The following is a 21508-nucleotide window of genomic DNA, read 5'->3' on the forward strand; positions in this document are numbered from 1 at the left end:
TGGCATTTCCTTGATGCGCGCTGGGATTCGTCCGGGGCAAAAACGGAGTCTGTGAGAAAACAGACTCTGTGCGTGTGGGGAGGAGCCCACACGGGGGGGGGGGGGGGGGGGGGGGAGGGGGGCACGCAGGCTGCACAGAAACCACACCACGCCACCACATCAGAAAACACCAGCCAGAGTCAGTGAATGTGCTCGAAATTAGAGTGCAAAAGGTATTCATAAAAGTGACTATATCTTGGAAAGTAAAAAAACCAGACAGAAAACCCTTGAAAGTGCACTTTTTTCAGAGGCTGTCATTTCATAATGGAACTGTCTAGAAACAAAATTTCTTCTTTGGAAGAAGCAGGAGTGTTCAATGTTTCATTAAAGTCCAGCCCTGTCAATATAGCCCTAATAGAAAAAATTATGGGGGGGGGGGGCTTGTGGGGGTTTGGCCCCCCATAGAGAGACTGAGCCCTCATGAATAAGAACACCTGTGAGAGTCTCTAATATAACTTATTTTTCAAATAATGCCTTTTTTCAGTGCCATTAGTGTTAACTCATTCTCTGCCAGGGTCATTTCAGTCTGTGTGCTCCCAGTGCCAGGATTTTGAGCATATTTCCTGATCTTCCAGGACCCACAGAATATTCTGTGCTAGGAATAAAATTACACAACATATCTCACAATAAAGCAGAGACTCTCTTCTTACCCCTTGTAAAAAACTGAAACTCTCCCATGTTTCCTTGTTTAGTTACAAGCAGTGGAAGTTAGCTTGTTTTCACTAAAAATGCCCTCCTTTGGACAGAAATATGAGAAAAATAGGTTTTTAGTGAAGGACACCGTTTCAAGCAGAACTCTCTTTTGAGAGTTTTTACTGACTTTTACTTCCTGGAACTTATTTACCAGATAGTCCAAGACTGGACGGACCAAATGATCTCTCTCTCTCTCTCTCTCTCTCTCTCTCTCTCTCTCTCTCTCTCTCTCTCTCTCTCTCTCTCTCTCTCTCTCTCTCTCTCTCTCTCTCTCCACACACACAGGAATCACAGGCAGCTGCTCAATGGCCGCAAATGCTGCTCAATGCACAAATGGCCGCTCATGATCGTCGGACTCTGTTTACTGCTAAATGGGTGACTATACTATAAATACTAAACGTGATTTAGCGGGTTCCTTTCATCAGTTTGACTTGAAACAATGTCACAGGCTGGGAAAGGGTCTGATCTCAGGCTGATCTAATGTAAATAAGCAAAACATGAAAGTACGTCCGAGTACGTCCTTGGCACAGAACACCATTGTTAAAAGTACGTCCGAGTACGTCTTTGGCAGAGAATGAGTTAATTAAGTACTGTGAGTCCATAAGTAAGTCAAGTATTATTTATGATAAAGAAGAAACATGTTTTCGCTTTCAGTTCTCCGAAAGAACGAACCACCATATTATTTTGTTGTGAATGACGGTTGCATTTCACCACCATGCGTTGCAATACGAGGGATCAGCCAAGCAGCATTTTGGTAAACAAACCACGTTTCCAGGGGAAAACGGCAATGGGACCCTATGGAGCCAGCATCACTCTATATGGAGTGCTCACTCTACACACACAACTTTAACACGACATGCATATACATCAAATTCTTGAGCTACTACTGCTCTCACTCAGAATGTCAAAATATAAGCGATGTCATGTAGTTTTTAAGATATTAACGTTTGTTTGGCACATGGATTTGCGCGTTCACACACCGCAGAGTCCACCGGAAGTCGGGTTTGTTGTTGTCGTCAGTCCCACTGATGACATCATCAGTGATGTCATAAACCACGGATGACATCACTCCCACTGATGACATCATCAGTGATGTCCAATTCACACACACACACACACACACACACACACACGAGACAGACAGACAGACACACACACACACACACAGTCCCAGTGATGATGTCATCAGGAATGTCATAAGCCACTGATGACATCATCAGTGATGTCATAAATGCACGCACACACGCACACACACACTCATCAGCATATAAATGGGAGCTAGGGCTCTGTCAGTCTGTTTCTCTGTCCCACTGATGACATCATCAGTGATGTCATAAACCACTATTGACATCAGTCCCACTGATGACATAATCAGTGATGTCATAAACCACTGATGACATCAGTCCCACTGATGATAGCATCAGTGATGTCATAAATTCACTCTCACACACACACACACACACACACACACACACACACACTCATCAGTATACAAATGGGAGCTAGGGCTCTGTCTGTCAGTATGTTTCTCTGTCCCATTGATGACATCAGTGATGTCATCCCAGTGATGATGTCATCCCAGTGATAATGTAATCAGTGATGTCATAAATCCAGTAGTCTGGAGAGGAGAGGGGGAGAGAGCGGAGAGGCAGAGGGTAGAGGGAGGAAAGGGAGACAGAGGAGAGGGAGAGAGACTGAGGCAGAGATAGACTGAGGGAGAGAGAGAGGGAGACATGGTGCGCGCGCCAATAGGGCAGGCAAGGCCACACAGCAGCCGAGCTGCGTGCAAGGCCACGCAGCGGGCGAGCCTAGGAATCGAACGGGAATCGAGCGTGAATCGAGCGGTGGCTCAGTGGTTAGCACTGTTGCCTCACAGCAAGAAGGTCCTGGGTTCGAACCCCGGTCCGTCCCAGGTCCTTTGTGTGGAGTTTGCATGTTCTCCCCGTGTTCGTCTGGGTTTTCTCCGGGTGCTCCGGTTTCCTCCCACCAAACGACATGTATGTTAGGGTTAATACTCCTGTCTGTGTCCCTGACCAAGGCAATGGCAAAAGAACTGGAGTTGGTCCCCGGCCGCTGCACTGCGGCTGCCCACTGCTCCTAGTTCTAGGAAGGTTCCTAGTAGAGGATGGGTCAAATGCAGAGGATGAATTTCCCCATGGGGATAAATAAAGGATAACTTAACTTAAGTGCAGTCCGTTTACCATTAATTATTCTTGGGCAAGTGATTAGTCACAATTCTGATCTGTTACACTATACAGTAAGCCTGATGATAGCAAGTGGGACGCACCCTGAGTTTTAGCTGTGTGTGACTATGGGGCATTGAGAGAGAGAGAGAAAGAGAGAGGGCAAAGGACGAACGCCCAACTCTGGATATCATGCGTTTAAAGCACCGGGCCTCCTAGCTCCTACATCATCTAAACGTGAAGTTTCTGAAGGATTTCTGGGCGTTTAACTCAGGGATACTCAACTTGCTTTGCCCGGGGGCCACTTTTGTGAAATGATAGAAGGCCAGGGGCCAGTTAATAAACAAACAATATACATTTTTCTGTAGCGGATTGTAGGTTTTTGGGGTGTCAGCCGGAGTTTAGTCTGACAATGTTGTGCACACCGGATAGTTAGTTAGGTTAAGTTAGTTAGGTTAAGTACATACATAAGTGCCTGGGTAGCGAGCAGATGGCAGTATTTGACAATTTAGCAGCTAAATCATAGAATATTGAAAGATATTCCATATTGCAGACGGAAATGCTATAACAGAAGTGAAGTATTCACCAGAATGACATGAACATTTGGACACTTATTCAGCGGGTATCTTGCATGTTGCGTTCAGGTGCACTGTAAAAAAAATAAAAATAAAAAAAAATTGTTGCAATTCCATCGCGGGCGACACAGGGGGCGGCCCGCGGGCCGCAAGTTGGGTATCACTGGTTTAACTGATAGGATCACTTCACAAGGTTGCGCACACATCGGCTTTAACGCGCAATAAACATCTCATTTGTTTATAACAGATCAACAATATACAGCACAGCTTCATTGAGCATAACACGTGAATGTATCCTCTCGTCTCCGTCTTGACGAGGAGAGGAGAGGGGACCGCCAGCCGCACTTCGCATAGTGCATCTTGGCGTGCTGGGTGGCTGGTCTTTGGTGAGCTGGGGAGCGAGGAAGACTTTGGTTCTGGTGTCCGCGGTTCTGCTGGCCGGGCTGCTGCGTCTGGGCCGGTCTGCTCCATCTCGGTCGAGAGCTGGATGCCGGATGGCACTGTTGATGCTCTGTCAGTGGGCAGTGGGTGCTGTGTCCTTCCTCCGTGGGCAGTGGAGAGACAGGGCAGGCGGTCTGTGTCCGGCTGCATCTCTATGCTGAAGCATACGGGTGCCGGTTAGCCGCCGTGGGCCAACTGCTGCGCGAGGCTGGATGCACAGATGAGAGGCCTTTCACCAGTGGCTCACGGTAAAATAAAGTAAAACGAAATGAAAATAAACTAAATTAAACAAACTGAGCTAAAAATAAAAGTTGATGACTTAAATGCAAGCTTGTAGAGAGCTTGTGTATGCATGAACCGTCCGCCCGCCGTAAATCCGCGCAAATTATTTCGTACTATTTATAGATCCACGCCCACCATGCACCCGACATTTCACAAAGCTGGGTAGATGAACTTGCTGCCATCGGTGCGATTGCTGCAGTCAACTCCAAATAAACTTCCATGCTGTATTATAATCCAGTCCACCACTTGCCCATGTAGCCTACTGTAGCATACTAGGCTAACGCTAGAGCTTTAAGTTTAGATCAAGACTGGATTGACCTGTATGGGAAAATAATACGAGCGTGTCTTCTCTTCCAACGTGTCTTCAGTGGAGAATCCTGTTTGATGTTCTGGTGACATAATTGACCATATAAGGTATAAGAGCATCGAACGTTGACACATGGCTATATTTGTTTACACTGCTTTGGGTCCTTCAGGGGTACATGCTAGTGCGTTCTAACTATATAGGTAGCTAACATGTGCCTGACGAAAAATAAAGCTTAAGTTAAGTTAAAAAATACATACTACCGCATGCGCTGGGACGCGTCATCAGTGATGTTAACTGGGGTCGTAAGGTGTTTCGGGTCTGTCGAACATCATACACCCTCGCCCAGTAGACCCAGCCGAGGCCGATTAAGACCCCGACTCGCATCCCAGAAGCAGCCGCTCACGGAAAAATAAATAAATAAATAATGTTCCTCATTAATGATACATCATTTCACCCGCCCGCAACCCATCCGCTATTAATCAGAATTTTTATTTTTATGATCCGCCCCGGATATCCGCGGTCAGCGTGATTATAACTGCAGCCTGCACATCACTACAAGCTTGTCTCTTGAAACTCTCATTTAGGGCTGCATCCTCTCGTGCGCTGGCTGCATTCTCGGAGGAAGAGAGGTAACACGGTCTGGTCTAGACTATGTTGCTGGTTCTCTTTGCTGCGGGCAGGCTGGCTTCCTTCCAGCCGTGGTGCGCTTGTTTTCTCCCTGTGTGCTGGAGGAATAAAGCAGGGCTTGCGTGCTCCCGCCCTGGGGCCCAGGTGTACGGCAACCATTTTAGGGCATCCTCGTCAGTCAGAGTATAGGCTATCGTTCCTCAGTCTAAAGCGTTGTCAGTTGTCATGTCTCCTATAGTAAACCGTCGAGTGTGCTCTGAAACACCTTCAGTCCTCACACGAAAACGCTGTCATTCCTCCTGCCTCACTAAAAACGTTGTCGATCCTCCTGCAGACTAGCTGTCAGACATCACTCAAACTAGCTGTCAGGCATCACTCCTCACGTCTCACACAAAAACGTTGTCGATCGTCCTGCAGACTAGTTGTCAGACATCACTCAAACTAGCTGTCAGGCATCACGCCTCACACAAAAACGTTGTCGATCGTCCTGCAGACTAGTTGTCAGACATCACTCAAACTAGCTGTCAGGCATCACACCTCACGTCTCACACAAAAACGTTGTCGATCGTCCTGCAGACTAGTTGTCAGACATCACTCAAACTAGCTGTCAGGCATCACGCCTCGCACAAAAACGTTGTTGATCGTCCTGCAGACTAGTTGTCAGACATCACTCAAACAAGCTGTCAGGCATCACTCCTCACGTCTCACACAAAAATGTTGTGGATCCTCCTGAAGACTAGTTGTCAGACATCACTCAAACTAGCTGTCAGGCATCACTCCTCACGTCTCACACAAAAACGTTGTGGATCCTCCTGCAGACTAGTTGTCAGACATCACTCAAACTAGCTGTCAGGCATCACGCCTCGCACAAAAACGTTGTTGATCGTCCTGCAGACTAGTTGTCAGACATCACTCAAACAAGCTGTCAGGCATCACTCCTCACGTCTCACACAAAAATGTTGTGGATCCTCCTGAAGACTAGTTGTCAGACATCACTCAAACTAGCTGTCAGGCATCACTCCTCACGTCTCACACAAAAACGTTGTGGATCCTCCTGCAGACTAGTTGTCAGACATCACTCAAACTAGCTGTCAGGTATCTGAGGGGCGGTTCTAGGCCGTTTTTGGGTGGGCTTTAGCCCACCCAAAAATAGTCTCAGCCCACCCAAAAAAATAGAGGCAAAAAAACTTTTTTTTTTTTTTAATCCCTCTCCAAATCCATGGTGGTCATTAGTAGCAGTTTCTGACTACACTCAATGTGCTGTGTGCATGTTCCCCCCCCCCCCCCCTCTATGTTCTTAGGGTGGGCTGAGACAAAAATTTAGGGGGGTTCAGCCCACCCGAAAAGTTTATAGAACCGCGGCTGCGCAGGCGCTCCCTCCTCCATCTATCTGCCTAATCCCACATCACTTCACACAGGTCACACACACAGTACAGCAGCGAAGTGGTCCTCCACAGTCCACACAATCGTTCTCCCCACTCATGATCAATGAAACTGAGGTGAGCATTGAGCAGTCAGAGTCGTTAGTAGTTACTTAATTAGCGCATATTAATATGCAAATTAGCACGTAACGTTGTCGTAGGCTAAACAAAAGAACTTGTCGCTGTGCCTGCCAGACAAACAGGTGGACTGGAGGAAGGTAGGTAGGCTACCATGGCACCAGCCAGCCATGTCATGCTAGCTCGCAGTAAGCGGGTGTAAATGGATGTGATGTTTTTTGAGAAACATATGGGCATAAGTGACAAACATTTTCAAACGGGTCCCTTGTTATCTGAATGAAATTAAGCCCTTCAGAATCGCAAGTGGCTGCTTTACACAGCCTGTCTGATGTGATGATGACGATAGCTTAACATGCGTGCATGGCATCACTTATGTCTTGCTGTGATGTTAGTTCAGTATCTCAATAAAAGTTCTTACAGGCTTGTTATTTCCCTCTAAGGCAGGGATGTCAGAGATGTTTTGGAATATTAAAATATATATATATATATTATTATTATTATTAAATTTGCACCCCATTATCATGAACTACGTGTGGCTAATAAGCAAGCTAAGAGTTCATTCATAAGTTAATTAACCTGCACTACAAGGAAGTATGTCAGTAGGTCATCAGGTGTAAACAAAGCCGCCATGATGCCACGCTGGAATTGAATCGCGCATTCAGCTACCTACCAAAAAACAAAAGAATCAACAAGATCAGGCCCCGGACTGCATAATCGGGCACGTCGGGCAAATGCCCGGTGGCCTGGCCTGGCCTGGCCTGGCCTGCAAAAAAAAAAAAAAAAAAAAAATTGTGCCCGCAGTCAGGCCACTCACTGAACAGCAGGCCAGGCGCCGGCCTACTGGTTTACTGGTGGTTTTATTACTTTATTCATTGTAAAATTGGACTTGGCCCAAATTGGGCTTCAAACGGCCCAAATTGGGCTTCAAACGGCCCAAATCTGGCTTTAAACGACCCAAATTGGGCTTCAAACGGCCCACATCTGGCTTCAAACGGCCCAAATTGAGCTTTAAACGGCCCAAATTTTTCTGACGCCGGCACGCGCGTTGGCCCGTATCGGCCTGGCCTGCTTGGTATCTAATGCCCGGCCTGAATTATGATCCCAGTCCGCCCCTGAACAAGATGCTGTCGAAAAAGAGAAAGGTTGACACGGAATGCAGGCAGTTTCAAGAGAAATGGAAAGAGCAGTATTTCTTTTGTGAAGTAAATGGGTAAATGAGTCGAATTGATTTTAGTAAAAAAAAAATCCGGCCCCCATGAGGTCTCAGTTGAACAAATCCGGCCCTCTACCTAATATGAGTCTGACACCCCTGCTCTAAGGGAGTGCAAGGCAGATATTTAAACAGCCTTGTTTGTGTACAGTACCAGTGGCATGGGAGATATAAAAAGGGATTAAGGACCAGGACCCCTGGTGGTCAGTAAGATGGGCTGGTTGAGCCAATGTTAAAATGATCTTTATTTATTATTTATTTTTGCTTTAAAACAATTTTTTAATTTTCTGCTTAAAGTTCATGAAAAAAGTGGCATTCTTGTTTTTTCACACAATAATTTCATAATACCATTTGTAATACCACCGTTGTAGTGCTGTTGTTCAAAATTAAAGTACATTTTCTCAGATTTATTGGTGTCTTTCTAGTCACACAATTTAATAGTCAGTGTTTCCCATACACTGATCTATTTGTGGTGGTACACCCTACATAGATTTTGACCCCCACAAATACTGCCACATATTAATTTCAACTAGTTGACTGCAAACTCCTGCTTTAGTGCTTACAGTATATTATTATCTTGTCGGAATATTATTCCAGCCAATAAGTTAGGAAGTTCCCTTTTGATTTAATTTTACTTTTGTTTTGCCTACAAAGCAAAATGTTACTTTACTTGAAACTCCCCTGAAGTGATTTTGGTATTATTTATGCAAGCATAATTCTACCATATAGTAACCTGTATGCAGAATATATATAGTATATATAGGGAAACAATTCTTTTTTCATTGCTGTAAAACCACAGAACGGTAAAGAAGATATTGATGTGTGTAATTCTTCATAGATCTAGTCTCTTCATTTTGATCTCAAAGTGCGCCAGTTTGATCCATTTTTACTTGAAACTGTACAAAATTTTCTTCCGGGGGGGCATGCCCCCGGAATCCCCTAGGGGTTCAGTGGTCCATGACCTTTGGGTGGGCTGAGCCCACCCAAAGCTATGATGCTAAAACCGCCCCTGCGCCTCACGTCTCACACAAAAACGTTGTCGATCGTCCTGCAGACTAGTTGTCAAGCATCACTCAAACTAGCTGTCAGGCATCACATGAAAACGCTGTCATTCGTTGTTTTTGGTTGTTCTTCCGTGTGGGGAAAGAATGCCTGTGAAGTTAGCAACAATTTTTTACAACTTCACTTCCGGTTGAATGCTTTTGCCTTTCAAAATAAAAGCACATGTTTTTTTTATATTTACAATAGATTAAAGTAGTAATCTATCCTACCCATAGATTCATATATATATGTCATATATACATGTCTTCCAAGAGGCCATAACCAAGGCTATTGGAGAAGTCAAATGTTTTCTGCACACACCCTACATTGTTTGGATATCTTATGCCTGATGGAACAACAGTTTACCATTAAATAATTAAATAAGCTGTCCCATTCAATAAAGAACTATCCTAGGAATCTACCTTAAAGCCATTTAACTTTTTATGTTTAATATACATGTGTCCAAATTTAGCCTTCCCGTCATTGTGTTGAAAGAATTTCAAGAAATATAAATATATATATCTAATTATAAAACGGCTCTCTCAAATCAAGCAATCTGATTGGTTCACAGCCATTGTATAATTCCAGTAACCGAGTTCAATAACCCATGGCCATGGGTTATTGGTTGCCATGGCAACTCTCTTACTAAGAGAGTAATAATAAGGCTTACCTCAAATGACAACGTAGAAAAAAAAATGGCGGAGACAGCTGTCAGATCCTTGTGAATCGATCTTCGCTTATAACTTTACTAATACTTCGCAGAAAATGATGTTTTGTACAAGAATAGATGCGGGCTAATGTCTTCTTTGCAAAAGAAAGGCTGTTAACCCCGCATTTAACCCCGCATTTAACCCCGTAACGTTAGTTGGTGTCGGGCTTTGCAGAAAGCATTCAGCTTCTCAGCAAGCGCTGAGAATGCAACGCTGCGCTCGCGCTGCCTGTCGGGGTTTCCAGAAAGCTCTCAGCTACTCAGCAAGCGCCAGGATTGGCCAATGTCAACTTCAGTCTCCAGAACGATCCAATCAAATCACCCGCATGTTCTTGCGGTCCCGCCTTACAGTAGTGTTTCAACTGACTCTATCAGAATGACATGCCAGTCGGAGTCGGACTTATAGTATTATTATTATTATTATATTATCATACTTGGAAACCGTTTTATAAAAGCAATATAGCACTCGAGCTGCGTGTGTTGTGGAATATATCCCCCTGCTCAGCAGTTATCCCACTCGGCCTGCGGCCTCGTGGGATAACAGCTGATCAGGGGGATATATTTGGCACAACACACTGGCTCTCATGCTATATTGCTTAAATATATATATAGTCTATTGTCAATTAAACTAGATGTTCCTCTTAGTGTTACTATGTTAATTCTATTGGGTGTCATAGATTACTACTTTAATCTATTGTAAATATAAAAAAAACGCATGCTTTTATTTTGAAAGGCAAAAGCATTCAACCGGAAGTGAAGTTGTAAAAAATTGTTGGTAACTTCACAGGCATTCTTTCCCCACACGGAAGAACAACCAAAAACAATGAATGACAGCGTTTTCATGTGATGCCTGACAGCTAGTTTGAGTGATGCTTGACAACTAGTCTGCAGGACGATCGACAACGTTTTTGTGTGAGACGTGAGGCGTGATGCCTGACAGCTAGTTTGAGTGATGTCTGACAACTAGTCTGCAGGACGATCGACAACGTTTTTGTGTGAGACGTGAGGAGTGATGCCTGACAGCTAGTTTGAGTGATGTCTGACAACTAGTCTGCAGGACGATCGACAACGTTTTTGTGTGAGGCGTGATGCCTGACAGCTAGTTTGAGTGATGTCTGACAACTAGTCTGCAGGAGGATCGACAACGTTTTTGTGTAAGACATGAGGAGTGATGCCTGACAGCTAGTTTGAGTGATGTCTGACAACTAGTCTGCAGGAGGATCGACAACGTTTTTAGTGAGGCAGGAGGAATGACAGCGTTTTCGTGTGAGGACTGAAGGTGTTTCAGAGCACATTCGACGGTTTACTATAGGAGACATGACAACTGACAACGCTTTAGACTGAGGAACGATAGCCTATACTCTGACTGACGAGGATGCCCTAAAATGGTTGCCGTACAGGTGAGACTCTTTCAGCTTTTTGGCTGAGGCCAGATGAGAACTGCCTTTTTCTGTCTCTCCTCAGTTTTTAGGAAAGAGCTCAATTTAAATGAGAGTTGGATTTTGGCCAATAAAATGTGTTCGATTTGAACTGAGGACAGCTCATACGACCGTTGGTTTGGGGGCAGTGTTTATTGTCCTGGGGTGCCTGCACAGCACATCAGCATGAGTGTCTCCGGTGCCACAATGGTGGTCTCTCTGGGTTTTGTGGCATCCAGATGTGAGTTGAGATTGTAGGTCTGCAGACGCTGGGACACAATGGGGACGTCCGTGCTGGCTTGACTCCTTGCAGACTTTACTGTCCCTCAGAAGCATCTCTGAGCTTTGAAGTTGAATTTAGCTAAGGGTTAAACAGAGACCCTTTGTCTAACATGGCTATGCCAACATCAAATAGGGCATGTGATCAAATCATACGTATATTGTATTCTAGTCACACTAGAATCCTGAGGCCCCAACAACGGAGATGGTTAAAACCAACTGTGAATTCAGGGGAAAACAAGACACAACTCCACATCACCCACCTAAAACTGGTGAAAACTGCCAAAATAAAACCCTTACAGATGACTTTGAGTTGAATCCTGCTTTTGTCGTCGTTGTTGATCTCTGGGGTGTACCATCCACTGTCTTCTCTGGTCAATCCTCTGATCGTCAGCTCTCCAGTTGAAGTGTTCAGCTCACCACGACCTTCAAATATGCAGCAACATGGTTAGGGTTAGGATCTCAACAGAGTTAACATGGTTAGGGTTTCAAGTCAAGTCAAGTTGATTTGTATAGCCCTAATTCACAAGCATGTCTCAGAGGACTTCACAGAGAATATGTCTAGCTAAATCTAGCTGACACAACAGTAACAATTACAGTAGTAATAATAACAACATGATTGAACAATCATATGATGGAGAAAGACAGAGAGAAAGGGAGAAAAGGGGGATGGAATGTGGGGAAGAAGGAGAACAGGGAACGGGATGACGTGGGGAGGGAGAAGGGGAAGGGGGGAAGAGAAGAGCAGAACAGATAGAATATACTGTGGCTGGGCGATATGGTCATGAATAGTCACAGGGGGCAGTAAAATGTAGCAATCAGGTTATGTAATTACTTATCAGGCGAAAAGAGTCAATGAATAAGCAAGAAATGAGTTGATATTTATCGCCCAGCCCCAGGTAGCAGCGGCACACTGGAACTAGCAGCAGAGCGGCCAGGCCAAATGAGCAGCAGTTCAGACAATCTGACTACTCTAGCCATTAACCGGAACTAACTAGAACACAAAAGAATCGATTATCGATTATCAACCCACTTTGTATCATTATAATCTCGGTAATATAAGCAGATGGGCAGATTACCTTCTCTATTATATGGGCCCTATCATCGTAAAAGCGGTATTTTTGCAGTGACGCCGAGCGCAGCGCAAATTGGGGGCGTGCGCAAGCGCATTGGTACTCTTCCTGCCACGCTAAATACATCTGCGCCCATTATAATTATACTGGGCATGCATGGGGTAAGCGTGCCCCATGCCAGACCAGGCATGTCCCCGGGACACAGATGGCATTCTGCTATTGTCGCGCGCAATTCTTTGCGGTAAGAGCTCTGAAAAGCATCTCTTAGCGCAAAAATACAGCGCTCTGTTTGAGCGCACCATTATTCTCCATTCTGCAGAGCGCAGTGCAGGGGAATTCCTTTTGGATAGGTCATTACGCACGGAGGTGCCACAGCAGGACATCAAATTCTGCTGCTAAAATTGGGTAACTAGCAGATTATTCAGTGAGGCAATCAACTATAATTCACTGAAAGACGTTTATCACGTCGCAAAGAGGAGTTAATGCGAAATGAATTGAGAAAACTTGGACATTGTAGCCTACTTGCAATATTATTGTCAATCAAATGTCTCTGTTTCCCCGTTGCAAACACGTTTCTATTTTCCAGTCAACCAAAGAACCTGAATCGCATCAAATCAGAGATGTTTTTAACGGGCATATGATGTGATGGTGTTGTTGTGAGATATCTAAATACGCATGGAGAGAATTACAGCATGCATTGCGCAAACTGTATTAAAGGGACTGCGAGATGGGAATCTGATAGGTTTGACACACCTGTGAATAATTCTGGTGGTTAAGACTGCCCAAATCCCATTTGCGCTGGCATTTTGCAGAGCACAGAGAATAGCAGATGACTTGGCATGCCTCCAATTTGCACCTGCGCCTGGTGTTATGGCTAGTTCTGCATCCCCGCCGATAATTGCATCCCCACCATATTTTGGGGCTGTTTTAACTTAAAAACAGGAAGGTCACGTCTGACAATGATATCATTGTTAAACAGTTATGTTTCTGTATAAATCATTACAATATGCTCCCGTGAGGTGGGGATGCATTTTGAGGTGGGGGTGCAAAACTTGGTATAACACTGCAACACAAATTTACACTTGCACGAGGCGGACTGCTATCGTCCCTGCAGGGAAGGCACGCATTAAGGCGTGCAAACAGGTGTGCAAGTGCAAAAAGCATCGACAGCCCTCGAGCAGAGCTTCCGCATGTAGAATCTCCGTTATGACGCAAAACGTTTTGCCTGAGAATGAATTGGGAGCTCTCCCTGTAGTTGACTGAGGGAAGGTAAAGGCTGCCCATCTGCTCATACTGATATTGTAAGGATACAAATGTGCCCCCCTAAAAATGGCAAAGCCTTCCTTTAAGATGGTTAGGGTTAACTTCTCAACCCATCATTAATCATCTGGTTAGTATCTTCCCCCTTCTGTGGTTCTTCTGAAGAAGTGTGGTTTCACAGAGGGGGAAGATGGGCACTGTAACCCCATCCGGGGCAGATCAACGTTGACTGTTGTGTTGTTGTTAGCTTAGCTTCTAGCTATTAGCTAAATAATTATATTTACAACCATAATGAACCGTGATCTGACAGAAAAAGTGTCATTTAGAGAGCATGTGCAGCATGCCCCGCACTCGCCGCAGGCTCTCGTTATAGCCTGTTTGAGGAGACTACTCGGAGCTCAAAATCTTCCGTGGGCATCCGAATGAAGCCAAACATATTTCGGTGAGTAAAACATAATATTTTAAACTGGAAATGAGGACCGTGGTGTAAAAAACTGAAATTCTCCTTTAAAGCAAAGTTGATGCATACCCACTGTCACACATGGACGATTGCATAGACCAGGTGGGTTCCGCGAAGTTTGTGAGCAAGTTCGTTCGACCTTCTTAACGGGTACTGCCAAGTCCCATTGACAAAAAGAGCATGTGAGATTGCAGCATTTATCACTGTCTGGGCTTTACTCGTATAAAGTCATGTCTTTTGGCCTATGGAATGAACCAGCGACGTTCCAACGCCTAATGAACACTGTGATTGTTGACCTCGAAGTCTGTGCTGTTTATTTGGATGATGTAAATGAATCTATAACAAGCGCAAACCTTTAAAGCCCCTGCCGCCACTCCCCCCCACGGCCCCTTTTCCACCCCTCCCCCCCTCCCCCCCCCCGCCTCCCCCAAACACCACCCATATTCCTTCTTCCTAGCCCAGGGGTGCCCAAATTCTTTCCCATGAAGGGCCAAAACTCAATCTGGGTGGAGGGCCGAGGGCCACAAATAAACGTTGTGCAATTACATTAAAATGTATTGTGTTTTATAGAAAATTAACATTCTAAATCTAAAATAACATTTCAATATAATAATCTACTTTTTATCTGTTTGGTAATTGTAATAATTTGCAATTGGTTATATATATTTAAAATAGCATCTGCATTTGTGGGGAGCTTAAACATTTAATCAGTAAACACAGTTAAAAACAGTTTTATTTTCCACCTTTGTAATCAAGAGAGAAATTTGACTTAATTCACAACTTGAAAAATCCTCAAGGTACTTTGAAAATCAGCTTTATTGTCCATCTTTTGTAAACAATTTGCCATGATAATTTGCAGGGATGCAATCTCAGGAGTGAACACAGTGGGCCCTATTCTCCCACAGGCCTTCGGCACTAAAACGGGCCTTAACCGCAAAAAAACGTGCCTTGCGCCTGTTTTGGGACGATATCAATATGGCTTTACGCTGCCAAATGCGCTTTAGGCCGAATGGGCGTGGCGCAGTCCCAGAATGGGCCAAAGTGGGCGTGTCGGCCTTAAATCTCGGCGTACTGATATCTTGGCACCTGCCTTAAATTTAGCGCTTTGCGCCTTTGAAAACCAGGCCTATTCACTGCGCCAGTGCACTTGTGCCTCTCCCCTGTCACCCTTCTCTGTCTCTCTCTGAAACCAGGCCTATTCAGTGCGCCAGTGCTCTTCTGCCTCTGAGTCACCCTTCTCTCTCTCTCTCTGACTCCCTCGCTCAAACAGACACAACACATAGCAGCACCCAGCTTCCCATAGGAAATAGCAGTTGTAAGTTTACTGCCTGTGAATGTCCACTCCCAGCATGCAATTGGGTCCTCCATTTCGCTACTAAATAGAGCCGAAATAGATATAAAAGGTAGATCTAAAATAATGTGTAATGGTAAGACAACCTGCAATTGTCGAACATTTCAATATTGGACTAAATAAAACATGAAATGAAACACCACCCTATGTGAAACATATATGTCCTCTTGAGCCTATATATACCCTGTGTGGATTTAACGTGATTTAGGTAAGTGACAGCGGAACGCGCTTCGGAAGCTTCTACTGTCATCTGCTATACTGTGATGTGCGCTCCAATAACTTCGCCCTACTCCACATTTAGTTTTACAATAAAAACACATTTATGCAATGACTTTACATAATGTAGGGTATATTTATGTGCATCATTCTACCTGCAGCAGGGGAGAGAAAACGATATCTTTCTGGACAAACTTTCACCAATCTAATAGGCTATATTTTTCTAGCTGATGCGTTTAGTACATTATTTTCACTTTGATCTTGCTATAGTGTAGCGTATTTACATGCTTGCAGTATTGAAACTGCAGTTAGATTGGTTTGAGAAGCATAATAATATGGAATAATAGCCTATAATGCAGACAGACAGGCTGGATGAAGGGAGGGGGGGGGGGGGCAGAGCGTTTGGCTTTCGTCTGGTTTTGCGGGATCACTGGAATTGGAGCTAAAAAGGCAAGCGTGCGATTCGTTTATTGCACTTATCCAATGAGCATGACGGTGCATAATTTTACGCCTAAAAGGCGTGGTTGTAATGCTTTGGGCTGCATCTAGCGCCAGCACGACGATATCAAGTGCGCCTTTCCACGCCCACTGCTTTGATCTGCGCCTGCCGCTCGGCCTAGAAACTGCGCCGATGCAACGATAGGGGCCAGTATCCGCAGCCACATTCAGACACTGTTTCACAAAGTCACCACATGAAAAAGCTCGTCCACCCTTTGCAATCAGTGCAGATATCTGATAACTTGCCCGAGTTGCATTCTGGATAAAAAATCAGGGGGGGGGGGCAAAACAAACAGAGCGTGGGCCAAACCCAAATTGGTCAGCACTGCCCTAGCCACTAATCCTACCCACCCCTCGAACCACAACTCAACCACCTTCCTATCCCTATGGCCCCTTTTCCATCCCCTCAAACACCACCATATCCCCCTAGCCACTAAGAGCTCATTTATGCTCCATTTTCATATGAAAATAAATGTGTCTGTTTCAAACCATGTAACTGTCAATGCCCACATAGGTACATACCATGTGTCTTTCATGTTTGTATCATGTTAAGCAACACATCCACTAGTGGGCAGTAGAGAGTCAAATGTGCGAGTGTGTGTGTGGTAACTGCTCCATTGTCCGTATCTGTAAGCTTTCGGAAAATGTGCAGAACTACACACAAAATGAACACAGAAGGACAGAAGGCTTGGAGCATAATTGGGCCTTTATCCTACCTGACTCTCTAGCTGCTAGATAAAGGCCCAATTATTCTACAGTCTAGCACCTTCCTATTCCCAGCATTTTCCAACTAAACTCACTAAACAAGACTATGAGTGAGTGAGTGAGTGAGTGAGTGAGTTACTGAGTGACTGAGTTACTGAGTGACTGAGTGGCTGAATGAGTGAGTGATTGACTGTGTGTGTGTGTGTGTGTGTGAGTGAGTGAGTGGCTGAGTGAGTGAGTGAGTGATTATATGTGGAACGATCAAACAAGTTTCGGACACTACCTCACTCTTCTCTTTTGGTAAACACGACGGCATTGGATTGTGGTAGAGGGGAGAAAATGTATACATTCTCTGTTCACTAGAAATTGACTGACTGACTGACCTGACTTTTCTATCTCATGACGCTGGCCCAGCACAGTGGGAAAAGCTACTGCACCATTCAGCATGCATCTGAGAGAACAACTTGTCTCTCCACCTGTTAAATCTGAGCTTAAATCACTCTGTCTCAGTTTACCTCTGAATCGATGGAAGGAATCAATCTGCACTCCATTCCACTCCATGGCAATGTCACGTCCATGTTGCCACAGTACACGAGTGATGGGGCGAGTCACAGAGGACAAGTCTGGCTTGAGGACAACACTGCCCCCTAGTTTCCCATAGAGTGGTTCTTCTGCAAAGACAAAAAGAATGGAAGCTGTGACATTTTAAATGTGGGGGTGTGTTTTGGCAGTGTCAGGGGGGCGGAGCCGCAACACTTCAGCTAAACATCCAGCCTGGTTTGAGACTTAAAGGCATGGCTGATGCTTTGACTGTATTCTGATATTTGTCTCCGTCGGCCTGTTGTGACATAAACGGAGGAACAGTTCCATCAGTTGTCCTTTAGTGATCCTAAAATGCCTTGTTACTGTAGCATGACCATTGTTCCTCCTTGGTACTGAAACACTGACAGTCTTATTCAGGGTTAAAACATTTTTACCTAGTGACATTAAACAGGGTGACTTGCATTGGAAAAGTAAACTCATCTCAACGCATAGGAGATATTTCAAGGTATTCTAATCAAACTAATTTCTTAAAAGGTTTTGAGGTGTCTACTCTTTTCTGTTCTGTTCCATTGTATTATGCTCAAATGTTTTCTATTATTTTCCAGTGAGTTATTGTCCTTTACAGTGTAACTAATGTAACTAATGAGTTCCTCTCTCATAATTCTGAGATAATAATCATACTAAATAATGAGGATGTGTGCCTGTCGAGGTAGCCTGGGTAAACCCAGCCCCCACGTGACCTGCTCTCAGACAGACCCTGCTCACTAGTGACTGAGAGCAGGTCTGAGAGCAGGTCACGTGGCAGCTGGGTTTACCCAGGCTACTGTCGAGGTAATTTCAGGTGCACACTGGTGGTCTATGAGTGTGAGTGTCACTTTAACAACATGCATGATTTTAGTTCAACTGTGTGAGAAGTGCCTGACTGTGTCTTGAGTCACATGGACCCAGCTTGAACACATTTCATATGTAGAACCTGGAACAGCCTCAAATATGACTATCCTTTTGGAACATTATTTGGTTGCAGTAACAGATTAAGTCACTGGGTGGCGGCGGTGCTCCTTGTTTATACTGAGAACAAGTTACAGCAACAGGTACTCAAGCAGCTCTTCTCTCCAGTAACAACTTGGTACGTGCTAAACTACATACATGTATTTAGAGAGATTGTGGTGCAGTAGAGACCAGGCACTACTGTATATGTGTGGTGGCCTGCTGCAGAAACCCTTCACATGTCGCTGCTACACATTGTTAGTAATGAACCAAAAAAAACATTGAAAATGAGACCCTAACCCTAAATCTAAACTCTCCCACCCCCCACGCCTAAACTTAACCTCCCCCTGACCCTAACCCTAAACCTAACCTCTCACGCCTAAACCTAACCTCCCCCAGACCCTAACCCTAACCTCTCCCACCCAGTGCTATAGTGGTAAAAAAAAAAAGTGGGTAAACTATACTTTTGAGGCAGCTTTCTCATGTAGCACCGGCGTGTCCGATATACAAGACAAAATATGAGAGTAGAACAACTTAATCTGAATATAGCCCTATAAGGTATATCGGGGGGTTAATATCCAGCCAGAATCATTGCAAATGGATGTTCATTGCTACTCGACAACAATGTCAGGCATAATCTGCCTGATTTAACAAGCAATTTACCATTTGCAACCTCTATTCTTCATTTCTTCGGGTTGTGAAAAACTGACGAATGTCCATTCTGCTTCTTCTGCGTCAGAAATTGTCACGTTGTCTTAATTTCGCCCTCTGGCTTTTCGCGAATAATACTACTAAAAAATTATAAAACATTTTGTGAATTTGCCGAAAGCCAGGCTAGGGGTACAGATCTCGGCATAACAATGAAACACCAGTATGTTTCTAGATAGTTTTCAACATGGTCGTATTGGCTTTATACAGTAGCACCTGGACTATTCAAGTCGCACCTAGTGTTACAACCTTTAGGCTACTTGATCAGAGGGAAATCAGTCTCTTACACCAGTGATTCACTCTTCAGTTGTAAAACGGTAGGCCTATATGATTTTCCCCACTCCTGACACACATTTTAACCAACCTACGTTCAGCTCACCATGAGCTGGTCTCCAAATGCGCATTGCGCATCACTGGCACAATGGTCAAGTTGTTTGAGGGAAGCGCTGTCTGGGCAGGCAAGCGCAGCTCGAGAAAGGCACCAACGTAACCGGGGCCGTGTACCTTTCCCGCGGAGCGCACCACAATAGGCTACGGTTCCCGGAGTTCCTGGTCAGTGCCATGTGTCATCTTTTTTCTTTTCTTTTGGTGTGCGACGTGCTTGACGTGGTCTCCGCATCTACGGAGTTTACTCAAACTTTTTAAAACTCATGCAATAATAAGTGCATAAACTATTTAAAAATGTGAGTAAACTATCGTAAAAGGTGCCTAAACACTGCAGAGCATTGAAAAAGGTACCTAAACGCCGTTTACATGCATTTAGCCACCACTACAGCCCTGCTCCTCCCACCCCCCACGCCTAAACCTAACTTTGGCATTGCGGGCTGTCGGCACTGCGGTGGACACCAGGTTAAAATGCTCATAACTTTTGATCTACAAACATCTTTTGATCTACAAACATCACAAAACAAACTGGTCAGACTACTACTTGACCTTACTCCCAGAACCCACCTCACCCCTGCCCACTTTGACTACCTAGGATGGCTTAGAGTAGACGACAGAGTACAGCAACTTGCAATGGGCCTGGTCTACAAGATACACTACACCACACAGGTACCCAGGTACATGTCGAAATACTTCCCAAAGGTCAGTGAGTACCACGCCCACAACACCAGAGGGAGTTCCACAAACCATGTGCAACCCAGATTCGGCACAAACAAGGGACTAAACACATTTCGCAATTATGCCACAACAATGTGGAACACCCTACCCACAGCCGTAAAAAGATGTGCATCTCTACCCACATTCAAAACCGCTCTTAAAGAGCACCCAACGGGAGGCTGCAATTCAAAACTGGCCACCGTAAATGTCCAAACCTACCCCCCCCCCCCCACCCTCTCTTAATAGACAGTCTCCTCCCCACCGTATGTATATTTTGCGTATATTTTTTCTCCCACCCACCCACCCACCCCCTCATAATGTACAGTCTCCTCCCCATCATATGTATATATTCTCTGTTAGGATCTATGGGTAACAGTACTGTATATTTGCATATCGTATATGTCACAAATGTAACAGTACTATATACCTGTATGTCATGTAGGTCATGCTGTATGTCATGTATGTATTGTATTAGGGCCCTATGCCATAAATGTCATGATGTCATGTATGTTGTGTATGTCATAAATGTCACTATAAATTGAAAATGGGGGACCCTGATGTAAACAAGACAAACGTCTTTCTCTGGTCTGCATCCCCTTGACAATTGTGTGTATTGAGCCGTACTGTATTGTACCCAATCTGCAATCTGTTAAATAAATTAAATTAAATTAAATTCATTCATTCATTCATTCATTCATTCATTCATTCATTCATTCATCTGAGAGAGCTATCACAGTCATTCACAGTCACCAGCTCAGTGGCCTTGTGGTCTGAGTGTCGGCCCTGAGACTGGGAGGTCGTGAGTTCGATCCCCGGCCGAGTCATACCAAAGACTATAAAAATGGGACCCATTTGCCTCCCTGCTTGGCACTCAGCATCAAAGGGTTGGAATTGGGGGGTTAAATCACCATATGATTCCCGAGCGCGGTGCTGCTGCTGCTCACCGCTCCCCCAGGGGATGGGCGCCATGTCACCACACATATTGGCTCAACTGATCCTTGAGAAATAACACAATGTGAAGGCCTCAACCCTGAAGTCCAGAGGTGGCAGCACAAAGTCTATAAACTATGACAATATGACTCAAGTCTCTAGTATCTGCAAATGTCTCAAATAAAACTTTATCAAATTAAATAGCCTATCATGTTGGTCTTTACTGAAATCATCCCCACCCCCAAGATTACCAAGATCATTACGTCAGATTTATGAGATAATTATTTCAGAATTATAATGCATAGGCTATTTGCAGAATTATGAGATCTATTCGCAGGAGTCATTAATGGAAAAAATTGCTTGAAAACGGCAG

General features: G+C 44.6%; 1 protein-coding gene across 1 annotated transcript in view; it reads right to left on the bottom strand.

Moving 5' to 3' along the window:
* LOC310792012 (T-lymphocyte surface antigen Ly-9-like) overlaps positions 1-21508 on the bottom strand; it is a gene marked incomplete at its 3' end in the record, with an annotated part of 33929 nt that overhangs the window by 9693 nt on the left and 2728 nt on the right. The window contains exons 3-4 of the mRNA XM_083653694.1: positions 17382-17537; positions 11604-11729 (exon numbers count right to left, since the gene is read on the bottom strand). Of these exons, the coding sequence (XP_083509820.1) occupies positions 11604-11729; positions 17382-17537 (282 nt within the window). The remainder of the gene's footprint in view (positions 1-11603; positions 11730-17381; positions 17538-21508) is intronic.

This window comes from Poromitra crassiceps (genome assembly GCF_964638095.1).
Source record: "Poromitra crassiceps genome assembly, chromosome: 17".
Lineage (NCBI taxonomy): Eukaryota > Metazoa > Chordata > Actinopteri > Beryciformes > Melamphaidae > Poromitra > Poromitra crassiceps.